The 13,735-nt window shown below is 36.1% G+C and overlaps 1 protein-coding gene across 1 annotated transcript in view; it reads left to right on the top strand.

Moving 5' to 3' along the window:
* Positions 1 to 8,097, top strand: part of SYT10 (synaptotagmin 10) — a 63,208-nt gene extending 55,111 nt beyond the window's left edge. Inside the window, exons 6-7 of the mRNA XM_002916584.3 lie at positions 5,089 to 5,218; positions 7,993 to 8,097. Of these exons, the coding sequence (XP_002916630.1) occupies positions 5,089 to 5,218; positions 7,993 to 8,064 (202 nt within the window). The 3' untranslated portion in view covers positions 8,065 to 8,097. The remainder of the gene's footprint in view (positions 1 to 5,088; positions 5,219 to 7,992) is intronic.
* Positions 8,098 to 13,735: the final 5,638 nt, after the last annotated feature.

Raw genomic sequence — 13,735 nt, 5'->3', positions numbered from 1 at the left:
AAACGAAAATAGAAGCTGGTCTTAAAAAAATCCACGCCCACGAATGTAGATTACGGGAGATTACTGACTCTATGAAACGATCCAATGTCAGAATCATCGGCATCCCTGAAGGGGTGGAGAAAAACAGAGGTCTAGAAGAGATATTTGAACAAATTGTAGCTGAAAACTTCCCTAATCTAGCAAGGGAAACAAGCATTCGTGTCCAAGAGGCAGAGAGGACCCCATCCAAGCTCAACCAGGACAAACCTACGCCACGGCATGTCATAGTGCAATTCGCAAATATTAGATCCAAGGATACAGTATTGAAAGCGGCCAGGGCAAAGAAATTTCTCACGTACCAAGGCAAAGGTATCAGGATTACGTCAGACCTGTCTACAGAGACCTGGAATGAGAGAAAGGCTTGGGGGGGCATTTTTAAAGCTCTTTCAGAGAAAAACATGCAGCCAAGGATCCTTTATCCAGCAAAGCTGTCATTCAGAATTGATGGAGAAATAAAGACGTTCCAAAATCGCCAATCATTAACCAATTTCGTAACCACGAAACCAGCCCTACAGGAGATATTAAGGGGGGCTCTATAAAGGTAAAAAGGCCCCAAGAGTGATACAGAGCAGCAAGTCACAACCGATACAAAGACTTTAAAGAGAAATGGCATCATTAAAATCATATCTGTCAATAATCTCTATCAATCTAAATGGCTTAAACTCTCCCATAAAACGCCACAGGGTTGCAGATTGGATAAAAAGACATGACCCATCCATTTGCTGTCTACAAGAGACTCATTTTGAACCCAAAGATGCATTCAGACTTAGAGTAAGGGGATGGAGTACCATCTTCCACGCAAATGGACCTCAAAAGAAAGCTGGAGTAGCAATTCTCATATCAGATAGACTGGATTTTAAACTAGAGGCCATAGAGAGAGATACAGAAGGGCACTATATTATTCTTAAAGGAAGTATTCAACAAGTGGATATGACAATTATTAATATATATGCCCCCAACAGGGGAGCAGCAAGATACACAAGCCAACTCTTAACCAAAATAAAGAGACATATAGATAAGAACACAGTAATAGTAGGGGACCTCAACACCCCACTATCAGAAATAGACAGAACACCCTGGCAAAAACTAAGCAAAGAATCAAAGGCTTTGAATGCCATACTCGACGAGTTGGACCTCATAGATATATATAGAACACTACACCCCAGAACCAAAGAATACTCATTCTATTCAAATGCCCATGGAACATTCTCAAGAATAGATCATGCTCTGGGACACAAAACAGGTCTCAGCCAATACCAAAAGATTGAAATTATCCCCTGCATATTCTCAGACCACAACGCTCTGAAATTGGAACTCAACCACAAGGAAAAACCTGGAAGAAACTCAAACACTTGGAGGCTAAGAACCATCCTGCTCAAGAATGACTCGATAAACCAGGAAATCAAAAAACAAATTAAACAATTTATGGAGACCAACGAGAATGAATACACAACGGTCCAAAACCTATGGGATACTGCAAAGGCAGTCCTAAGGGGGAAATACATAGCCATCCAAGCCTCACTCAAAAGAATAGAAAAATCTAAAATGCAGTTTCTATATTCTCACCTCAAGAAACTGGAACAGCAACAGAGGGACAGGCCTAACCCACTGACAAGGAAGGAGTTGACCAAGATTAGAGCAGAAATCAATGAATTAGAAACCAGGAGCACAGTACAGCAGATCAACAGGACTAGAAGCTGGTTCTTTGAGAGAATCCATAAAATTGACAGACCACTGGCAAAACTTGTCCAAAAACAAAGAGAAAGGACTGAGATTATTAAAATTATGACTGAAAAGGGAGAGGTCACGACCAGCACCATTGAAATTGCAAGGATTATTAGAAACTTTTATCAACAGCTATATGCCAAAAAACTAAACAATCTGGAAGAGATGGAGGCCTTCCTGGAAACCTATAAACTACCAAGACTGAAACAGGAAGAAATAGATTTCTTAAATAGGCCAATTAACTATGAAGAAATTGAGTCAGTGATAAACAACCTTCCAAATAATAAAACTCCAGGCCCAGACGGTTTTCCTGGGGAATTCTACCAAACATTCAAAGAAGAAATAATACCTATTCTCCTAAAGCTATTTCAAAAAATAGAAACAGAAGGAAAGCTACCAAACTCATTCTATGAGGCTAATATTACCTTGATCCCCAAACCAGGCAAAGACCCCCTCAAAAAGGAGAATTACAGACCGATTTCTCTAATGAATATGGATGCCAAAATCCTCAACAAGATCCTTGCTAATAGAATCCAACAGTACATTAAAAGGATTATCCATCATGACCAAGTGGGATTCATACCTGGGATGCAAGCATGGTTCAACACTCGCAAATCAATCAATGTGATACATCATATCAACAAGAAAAGACTCAAGAACCATATGATCCTCTCAATTGATGCAGAAAAAGCATTTGACAAAATACAGCATCCTTTCCTGATTAAAACCCTTCAGAGTGTAGGAATAGAGGGTACATTTCTCAATCTCATAAAAGCCATCTATGAAAAGCCTACTGCAAGCATTATTCTCAATGGGGAAAAGCTGGAAGCCTTTCCCTTAAGATCAGGAACACGACAAGGATGCCCACTCTCGCCACTATTATTCAACATAGTACTAGAAGTCCTTGCAACAGCAATCAGAAGACAAAAAGGGATCAAAGGTATCCAAATCGGCAAAGAAGAAGTCAAACTGTCTCTCTTTGCAGATGACATGATACTCTATATGGAAAACCCAAAGGAATCCACTCCCAAACTATTAGAAGTTATAGAACAATTCAGTAAGGTGGCAGGATACAAAATCAATGCCCAGAAATCAGTTGCATTTCTATACACGAATAACGAGACTGAAGAAAGAGAAATTAGGGAATCCATCCCATTTACAATAACACCAAAAACCATACGTTACCTTGGAATTAACTTAACCAGAGACGTAAAGGACCTATATCCTAGAAACTATAGATCACTTTTGAAAGATATTGAGGAAGACATAAAAAGATGGAAAAATATTCCATGCTCATGGATTGGAAGAATTAACATAGTTAAAATGTCCATACTACCCAGAGCAATCTACACTTTCAATGCTATCCCGATCAAAATACCGAGGACATTTTTCAAAGAACTGGAACAAATAGTCCTTAAATTTGTATGGAACCAGAAAAGGCCCCGAATCTCCAAGGAACTGTTGAAAAGGAAAAACAAAGCTGGGGGCATCACAATGCCGGATTTCGAGCTGTACTACAAAGCTGTGATCACAAAGACAGCATGGTACTGGCACAAAAACAGACACATCGACCAATGGAACAGAATAGAGAACCCAGAAATGGACCCTCGGCTCTTTGGGCAACTAATCTTTGATAAAGCAGGAAAAAACATCCGGTGGAAAAAAGACAGTCTCTTCAATAAATGGTGCTGGGAAAATTGGACAGCTACATGCAAAAGAATGAAACTTGACCACTCTCTCACACCATACACAAAAATAAACTCCAAATGGATGAAAGACCTCAATGTGAGACAGGAATCCATCAAAATTCTAGAGGAGAACATAGGCAACAACTTCTATGACATCGGCCAGAGCAACCTTTTTCACGACACATCGCCAAAGGCAAGAGAAATAAAAGATAAAATGAACTTATGGGACTTTATCAGGATAAAGAGCTTCTGCACAGCCAAGGAAACAGTCAAAAAAACTAAGAGACAGCCCACGGAATGGGAGAATATATTTGCAAAGGACACCACAGATAAAGGACTGGTATCCAAGATCTACAAAGAACTTCTCAAACTCAATACACGAGAAACAAATAAACAAATCATAAAATGGGCAGAAGATATGAACAGACACTTTTCCAATGAAGACATACAAATGGCTAACAGACACATGAAAAAATGTTCAAAATCATTAGCCATCAGGGAAATTCAAATCAAAACCACACTGAGATACCACCTTACGCCAGTTAGAATGGCAAAGATAGACAAGGCAAGAAACAACAATTGTTGGAGAGGATGTGGAGAAAGGGGATCCCTCCTACATTGTTGGTGGGAATGCAAGTTGGTACAGCCACTCTGGAAAACAGTGTGGAGGTCCCTTAAAAAGTTAAAAATTGAACTACCCTATGACCCAGCCATTGCACTACTGGGTGTTTACCCCAAAGATACAGACGTAGTAAAGAGAAGGGCCATATGCACCCCAATGTTCATAGCTGCATTGTCCACAATAGCCAAATCATGGAAGGAGCCGAGATGCCCTTCAACAGATGACTGGATTAAGAAGCTGTGGTCCATATATACAATGGAATATTACTCAGCTATCAGAAAGAACGAATTCTCAACATTTGCTGCAACATGGACGGCACTGGAGGAGATAATGCTAAGTGAAATAAGTCAAGCAGAGAAAGACAATTATCATATGATTTCTCTCATCTATGGAACATAAGAACTAGGATGATCGGTAGGGGAAGAAAGGGATAAAGAAAAGGGGGGTAATCAGAAGGGGGAATGAAACATGAGAGACTATGGACTATGAGAAACAAACTGAAGACTTCAGAGGGGAGGGGGTGGGGGAATGGGATAGACTGGTGATGGGTAGTAAGGAGGGCACGTATTGCATGGTGCACTGGGTGTTATACGCAACTAATGAAGCATCAAACTTTACATCGGAATCTGGGGATGTACTGTATGGTGATTAACACAATATAATAAAATAAAATTAAAAAAAAAAAATAAAATAAAATAAAAAGGAAATTCAACAATATAGGTAAGGAACAGCTGGCATTTCTCATTCTATTTTATTGTAAAATGTGCTCAAGTTACAGAGAACTAAAATGGTTTGTATCCTTTTACAAACTCATAGTTGAATGCCGATCCTGTGTAGGAAATTTTGCCTACTTAAGATTTTTAATTTGACCTAAAGTAGTTTAATCTGCAGAATCATTTAGAACCTATCATAAAATCTAGTGTTTAAATCATATTTTAAAATTCTGCTAAGATGTGCAAAACTCCATTTATCTTTGAATGTTGGAATGAAAGTGTGTTATTCTCTGAATCATAGGGTAGGACACAATGAGGTCATAGGAGTGTGTAGAACAGGACTGGACGCTGAAGGTCTTGGGCGAGACCACTGGAATGAAATGCTGGCCTATCACCGAAAACCAATAACACACTGGCACCCCTTGCTGGAGGTATGCTGTGGTTTGCTGGCATCTACTCTGTTTTTTATCTCTTTTGCTGAAATATTATTTATCTGCTAACATTCGTCTGTCATTTTATATATTCAACTATTTTTTTAAACATAGCTCTTACTTCCATCCCACATACTCTTTCATCCAGTATTCAAAGTTCTGTGTGCCTTGTAGGATTTTAGAAACCACTAAAATGTCTGGGTTTGATATTCCTTTGAACAGTAAGCTCATAAAAGTTGCAAGTCTGTCATTTTCTTTACATAGCCTGAAAACTTCTATCAGTGAATGATAGAGCAATAAAGTAAATGTATCACTAGCTGGAAACTGAATTTTGCTGCTTCTCTTTTGTGGAAACAACCACCTCATCTAAACTTCCCTAGAATCCCTAAATAGAAGTACTATCTTCTAATACAACTCTTTTATGTAAAGGGACAGGTATATCTCCCAATACTCCAGGCAGTAAGTAAAAGTGCTCACAGATTTTTAAAATATTGAGGCATCAGCTTGCCTGAGTTCAAAGCCTGGCTCTGGTGTGTGACTACATATTGGAGAACTTTGGGCAAGTTCCTATAACCTCTCTACACTTCTGTTAGTTTGTGATAATAGCAAACTCAAAGAGTAAAACTAAATAAAATGCCAAATTTTAAGTCCTTAGCACACAGTTTGACATAATGTTAGCTCTGATTACAACTACTATTAATAGTTACATTAACCAGAAGTATCAACACCAGTTTCTATCAGGACTTTTAGCCTTTAAGTTAGTTGTCAGTCTACTTGATACACCGAATGTTGCTAGCTGGAATGATCTTCCTTCCCAAAGATGGTTGCTGGGGACTCTTGAAGAGTCACAAAGTAAGTCTTATGTGACCTGACCAAGAGATAATGCAGGTTGACAAAAGGATGTGGGGTAGATGATGGAAATCATGCAATTCGATTAAAAGAATAGTTGTGATAGCCACATAGTAAGTGAAAAATACAGTGCCATCTGCTCATGTTCTGCTTCTTGTTCTGGCATTAAGCACTGGGTTAAACGAGAGAGGCAGCACAGTGTAATTAACTAAACGTTAATTTAGTGGGCCCAGGTTCTTTCCAGCTTAGTGGCAAAAATGTGACCTTGGCTGTGTTACCCAGGACATTATAGGGAAAATTTGATGAACACTGTATGAACACTGCATGCTCAGGCAACAGAGGTGAGCTGTTCTCATGCATAAGATATCTGCTTGTATATATGGATGTTCTGAATCTTTATCTCACTTCATTTAATGTAAATCATAAAAGGCACACACACACAAACATAAATGCACCTTGACACAGCACTTTCCCCTGGAGTGCTTTCAAAGTACAAACAGGTGTATTCAGCAAGTCTTGGGAAAGTTGGGTTTCATGTCAACAGTGTGTATTGTCTAAAGTGTAAAGTATAATCTACTTCTTATTATACAATCACTATCCTTTTCCTGCTCCTCATCTTGCTTTCATTTAAAGTTTGAAAAGCCAATATTAATTCTAAGGATCTAGACATGAGAGTAAAGTTTGGTGGGCAGAGAACCACACTGAAAAGTGATGTGGGATCTAAACCTGTTTCTCTGGCTGTCTAATCCTGAGCAGTTCACTGGTTCTGTCTACAGCTGGATTTCTCCATATTTAATGAAAATAGAAATGCATGCCCCTACAGACTTCATAGGAATTATGTAAGGAGAAAAGAGCCAATGTGAGCAAGAACTTTTTACTAATGAAAAGACAGGGGTGGTATAACCCAAGGTATATTATAATTACATATGACTGTTTCATAAGCAGCTATACATTTATCTGGTGAAGGGGAGCTCTGGAATAGGCATATGTTTGTGTCTCAGGACATGTGAACACTTTTCAGTCATTGTAGGACATACAGGAAGAACACGCTACAATATGGGCATCAGAAGAAGATCTCAGATATTTTTCTAGCAGCTGAGTATCAAAGGACAAATGGGACTAAAAGACTATGTAAATGTACTTTCTCCAGCAAGTAGCTCCTTTTTTCCAACTCCTGCACCTACATTCATTGGTCAAACAGCACATATGGACTAGAGACCTAAGAACTGGCTGGATTTTGCATTTTGGGCAAGTGGTGAGTGTATAATTATATGTTTTATTGCCAGAGGAGGGATTAAAATGAGAAGGGAACAATTATTTGAGAACCAGGTAAGTTGGTGGTACAGAGACTAAAGCATCATTTAGAAAATCTGGTTACTTCTACCTAGTCAAAAGTTTATGCTATTGTAACTGAACTTTTTAAATACACATAATATTTAGGGACCATGAGAAATTATTCTTCAACACTCATGGCTCCCATTTGCCAAAGTCAGTCCCTCTTGTCTCATTAGTTGCCCCTGTGAAAATCACCTCCTGCCTTAGAGCAAGTGCAATGCAGTCTCTTGTGCCTTGAGCCTCCTTGCTCTTACCTAGCAGTCACCCCCAACTTCCACAAAGCAATAATTATTTGACAGTAAGAACTAAAAGCCTATCATAGAATGTGAAATGAGTCTGCGGTCATGACTAGTTGTGTGTACAGTGTCGCTCCGCATGCCATTTTGTACCATTCTCTGCCTACATGTCCATGAGGTGTCTGTGCCCATGCCGCTCAAGAAGGTGAGTTCTAGAGGGCAGGGGGAATTATGTATATCTTCTCTTCAGAGACTTGCATATTATGGTTGAATATGCACTATTAAAAGGGAGCAACTATCCACTTTATTATTTTTTTGCACTAGATCATGCATTATGAAATTATTGTCTTTCAGTTACCTGGCCGAGCAACCAGTTTTGATAGTCAAGGATCCTGTCCATCTCCCAAACCACCTTCCACACCATAATGCCTCCAAAATAAAGACCATTATAATAAGGACCCAGGACCCTGTGCTCATCAGATCAGAAAAAGAATGGAAGGTTTGATTTCCTCATTTAAAATATATCTTGATAATGAACAAATGACATATAATTTTTAATTTACTTCTTTCTGTCTGTTCATTAACTTTAGCCATCTTGATATATTTTACTTGAATACAAATAGTCTTTACTTGCATAAGGCATTTTATTCTTCATGTCATATGCCTATTAGCACAAAGAGGGTTTTCATAAGTTGCAATTCTTTGCATAAGTAAAGAAATACATTCTTCTAAAACAATCTGTATTTATCTAAAATTAAATATAGTTTATGCTGCTATTGTATAAAGTAGCACGTCATGTATGTATGATTTTGATTTTGTTACAACAATGTTAATCTCTAGTTGTACAGATGGTTCCATATAAACTTTAATGGAAATTTTGAACTTACATAGCATTAAATCCTTGTGCAATCAAATTAATGTTACTTATCTGATAATATATTCTTTTAGTCTAGGCAAATTACGTCCTTAGTGAGGTTTGGCTCTGCTAAACTCAAAACTTCGTCTCTCAAGATTGTTCTTTAAAGCATACAGATAATGCTATAGTTTAAAGAACAATTTTGAATTAAATTTAAGAAGTAATATTTAGTAGCTGGAAAATGGAGGTTGAACCATTTGGGCTACCATTTTATACTGTCTTAATGTTACATTAGTTCAAACATCTGTTGAACTGTTTAACTGATACTTTAAAAATTCTAATACTCTTTATCTCAAATGTAGCATTAGTATTCTTAAATGAATAGAATCAGAAATTGTTCACTTTTTAAGTGTTTGTAAGGTTCTCAAGTACTGTGACATGTATATTTTGTGACATGAAACTATCACGTAGATCCTATATTTCTGATAGAACATACTAGCAGACACCAAAGGTACAATAAATGTCTGTGCTCATTGTCAATCAGATTGTACATAGTAACGGTGACTTTTAAACTGAATCAGAAACTAATCACTAGAATTGGGTATTTTCCTAAAGAAGGGATGACTTATTTTTCAGAAAATTATATAAATATACCATAAATAACATAACTTCCACATTTAATAAAAATAAAAATAATTCTACAGGCCCAGACCCATAGTCCTTTCATAAAAGGATCAAGGATCAGGCCAGGAGTCGTAAAAACTATGCAAATGTTTTTACATGACAGGACTTTCTTTTAAATCAGGTCAACTTTTTATTGTCTCACTTCTGGGCCCTATCAGAAGGTATACATGTTGAATGACCCCAATCTTATTTTTTGAGATAAATACTATGGATAGTGCATATTTCAAGATTACCCCAAGATAGGAGGTTAAAAACACCAAAAAAAAAAAAAAAAAAGGCAAGAAAATCTGTACTTAGAATATGAAAACATATTCATCAGAATGAGAAAATTTTATCAGCAGTTATAAAATTTTGATTTTAGTAAAATCTCTTATTTCTAAATATTAAAAAATTAAAAGCTGTGAAATTTTGTTTGTGGCATCTCTCATACGATGGCATTACTGCTAATTAAGATGTAAATATTTTACACATTAACATTTTCATTTTTTTTTTTTTTTTTTATTTATTCGACAGAGATAGAGACAGCCAGCGAGAGAGGGAACACAAGCAGGGGGAGTGGGAGAGGAAGAAGCAGGCTCACAGCAGAGGAGCCTGATGTGGGGCTCGATCCCATAACGCTGGGATCACGCCCTGAGCCGAAGGCAGACGCTTAACCGCTGTGCCACCCAGGCGCCCCATTTTCAAGGCAAACACAATTCCCTAAAATTTTTTAAGAATGCCTGTATCATCCTAGTAAAAACAAATATTTCTAGCTAGCATTAGCTGATAGAAAATAATAGAAGGAACCTGTTTGAATATACCTGTCTACCTTATGAAGCTTAAAAGAACAATTTGCTATAGACAGAATGACCGAAGATGACACTTCCCTTTTGGAATTCATCATTTTACTAAGAAATAAACATTTCCAAATGGGAAGACAAGTTACACTCTTAATAAAATGACATTTTGCAGGCAGATGTTTTATTAGTAGATATAACTGCAGCTTACAATGAATTAGCAACTATATTTCCTGAGCACAATAATTATTTTCATCTAAAAACATATTTTAAGAACTTTTTATGCATTCTTAGAAGCTCTTGCTTTTCTTTGCCTCCTATGGAGAAAAGCCAATGCTTGCGACAGAAAAACACAAACAACCAGCCAAACAGGAGACTTTACTGTGGGGATTATGGATTAAAATATGAATATGTTTTTAAGGTAATTTTTAAAAACTGTTTCGTAGGGATTAAAATAAACTCATCATGCCCAATATTTGTTAATCCTGTGAGAGAGATTAAGGAGAAACGATCACAACTCCCTCATGCAATGCATGAGCGAGGTGTACCCTCCTATCCATACAGCGTGATCATTTCAGAGGCTATTTCGTGTTATAAAGACATAATCCGACCACTTTCAATACAACACACCCTCACTCTCTACACAGACACGTTCATGCAAACCTATCTTATCCTCCTGTGTGTGATTGAGGATGGAATATTTTTAATTTCAGTATTTAAAATAAGGTTTGATGTTACAGATATCCACCTCTAATTTGTGCAGGACACCACATTTTGATGATAGCACTGATCCATTCTGAAGTTGAACTTTAGGCATACAATGAACACCTAATTTCAGGGACTATTCAGGGACTTGCCAAACCTAAGTTTAGGGAAAGGGAGCACGTGTTGATTCATTATGTAACAATACTAATGTTCCTTTTGGTTTATTTATTTTATTTATTTGTTTGTATATTTTACCTGATTCACTAAGTAATCAGGGGAATTAGGAAATTGAATATATGGAAAGTGTGTTGATGTTTGAGGAGTGTAGAGTCTTCTCAGAAAAATCTGAATAGATGCTTTTTTTTTTTTAACAGTGGTTTCTTAATAATATGTTTCTTGACAGTTTTAATTTTCTTTGTTAGGCTAGCCCTGTTTCTGGTACTTTGTTTCACATGTAAAAACTCATGATATTAATATATTCACAATTCAATAAAAAATATCATTACGACTATGCCAGGGAATTAGAGATGGAAATGCAGAGCCAAGCATCCACTTTCTTATGCAGTTTTGGGGAGTGTGTGTGTTCTAGTTACTGCAGGGAGATCACAACTGATCAATACTGACTCAGGTTTTAGATAAAAGCAAATATATTTGAACCTATTTGATTGTGATATTTAATTGGCATTTCCACCCGTGTTTGTTCTCCTATAATGTTTATTATTTTAAAATTTTGCAGACTCAATAAAGAACTATCAATCTCATAGGATTTTAACTTAATAATTAATTGCTTTAAAAGTGAAAAAGCCAAACTTTCACTCCCTTCTCAACTTTTGCTATCCATCAAACAGAATATAACTTATTTCAGAATGAGTTCTCAAAAAAGCCAAAGGCTATTCATAATACAGGGACACAAAATCTTAACTTTGAACACATAGTCATTTCTTTACCTCTTTAAAAAGAGTACTTGATATTATCTACATAGATATATTTTCATGGAATGGATTTCCATCTGATTATTTCTTGCCACCTTAGATGTGATTATCACCAGATAATTTAATTACCTGATAATTGAAACAAAACAACAACAACAACAAAATAGAGTTGATAAGGAGTTAAGAAAAGTCACTCAACCTCTACTAAATCTAAAGAAAATGTGGAGATTTGTTTTCTTCACAACTTGTTCTTGAAGCAGCTCTGGTTGTTCTGACGTTCTTTAATTGATCTAAACTTCTATAGTTTTAACAGGCTAAGAAGGTATTGCTGCCAGTAAGAGATGATGCAAAAGCATGTATAGTAAAATAATTTAAAGTGAAAATCTACATAACTAGATGGCAGGTAAACACAGATTTTAAAACACATGGAATAAAGATTTTGAATGCAAAATCAAAATCTCCTTTGTACCTTTAAGTTTTAGTGGAAAGTAAATCCTCTAATACTGCTTAAAAAAACTCATGACACAGAATTTTAATAGTTCCTCAGTGATACGGCTCAGGATACGATTCATCTGAACCTACTAAGACTCATTCTTTAAAAGAAAATAGTGAGTTTATATTTTACATGGGAAACAGCTGATGAAATGAAATTCTGTTTCCAATGTATTACTTAGTGATGCTCTTTAAGATAAGAATTTTCTATTTCATTAAAAGACTTTTCCTATATTTACTCAACTTTATGTTAATTAGAGTGAATGGTAATTTAATAAAAGATGCATCGATAATACTTGTCATCCACCATTAACAGTTAACCAAAAAGATGTGTATTTGAACAGTGGCAATAAGTTAATATTCAGTTCAAGTGTTTTCTTATCAAAGTAAAAAGGTGTTCTCATTTTCACCCTGTTCATCGGGAAGGTGGGTAACCAGGATTGAATTTGATGGCGTGTCAATATCATGTTACAGAAACTTAAAAAAAGAAACAGCTAAATTAAGGGCTGAGGTGCAGTTTAAGGATTTATTGAATGCAAACATTTTGAATACTAGAAATGGTGATTGAAAAAATAAGTAGGTGTTTAAGAGAAAAGTAGACTTCTTTATGCTTGAAATGATATAAATACACTCCTACAAGGAGGAATTGATTAGAATAATTCTATTTTTATCTACTCTGAAACACTGGAAATGATTGCTATTGACAGATCCAGAGATACAGAAAGTATTTATATGGAAATGTTTTCATCTCCAACTGACAATGATCTCTTCTGAGCTCACCTCGGTCATAAGAACCCTCTCCAAAGAGCAAACTATGCCTGATCTTATGAAAGGGTAAAAACAGGTCATTTTCTTCAGAAGTTTTGTTGCAATTTACATCTGCTGTGCACAGAATCCCTATTTACTGTACAGGGTGGTGGATTTCAATTATTCAATTTCGTATTTTTGTTCCCTCAAAAACAATTTAATGCATAACAAGGCATATTATAGAAATGAATGAAAAATTGTTAGGAGAAGTAAGTCTCAATGTTGGACCGTTAATGCATTGGATTTTTGTTTTTGTTATCTATTTCAAAGATGTTTTGTTTTTTGTATTTTTTTTATTTTCCCAGTCTGAACATCAATACAGAGAATTATGTTTGGCAATGATTTTGCTTTAGAGTAAAGTTTGTGAACCAAAAACAACAACAAATACACTATAATCTGTAAGACTATGGACAGGCTAGCCACAGAATCTGTCTATATAAAAATTGCATGATTTACTCTATTTGTACCATTTATATCTACTCTATATAGATCATGTTGTGGGTTTTGTTTTGTTTTGTTTTGTTTTTAACTTAAAAAGACCCTTTAAGCTTTCCATTTAAAAGACAGTAATCCCTATCTAGTATGAATAGCTTCATAAATTCTATCACTGTAGAAGAAAGGTGAACTGTATAAGCAGGTGAACAAACTTTAATATACAAAACATTTGCATTTATATTTTTTTATAGAAAAAGTCCAACCAAAGTTCATGTCATTTGCATTGACTTTATATTGACCCTTCCAACTGAGAGAAATGATGGGGTTCATCTGCATTATATGGGTAGGTTATAGAACACATTGAAGCGAGACCTTCTTTCAGCATGAAGAATCAAGAGGTCAAAATAGAA

The sequence above is a fragment of the Ailuropoda melanoleuca genome, chromosome 16 (assembly GCF_002007445.2).
Source record: "Ailuropoda melanoleuca isolate Jingjing chromosome 16, ASM200744v2, whole genome shotgun sequence".
NCBI classification, from domain to species: domain Eukaryota; kingdom Metazoa; phylum Chordata; class Mammalia; order Carnivora; family Ursidae; genus Ailuropoda; species Ailuropoda melanoleuca.
This window is presented reverse-complemented; position numbering and strand designations above follow the sequence as displayed.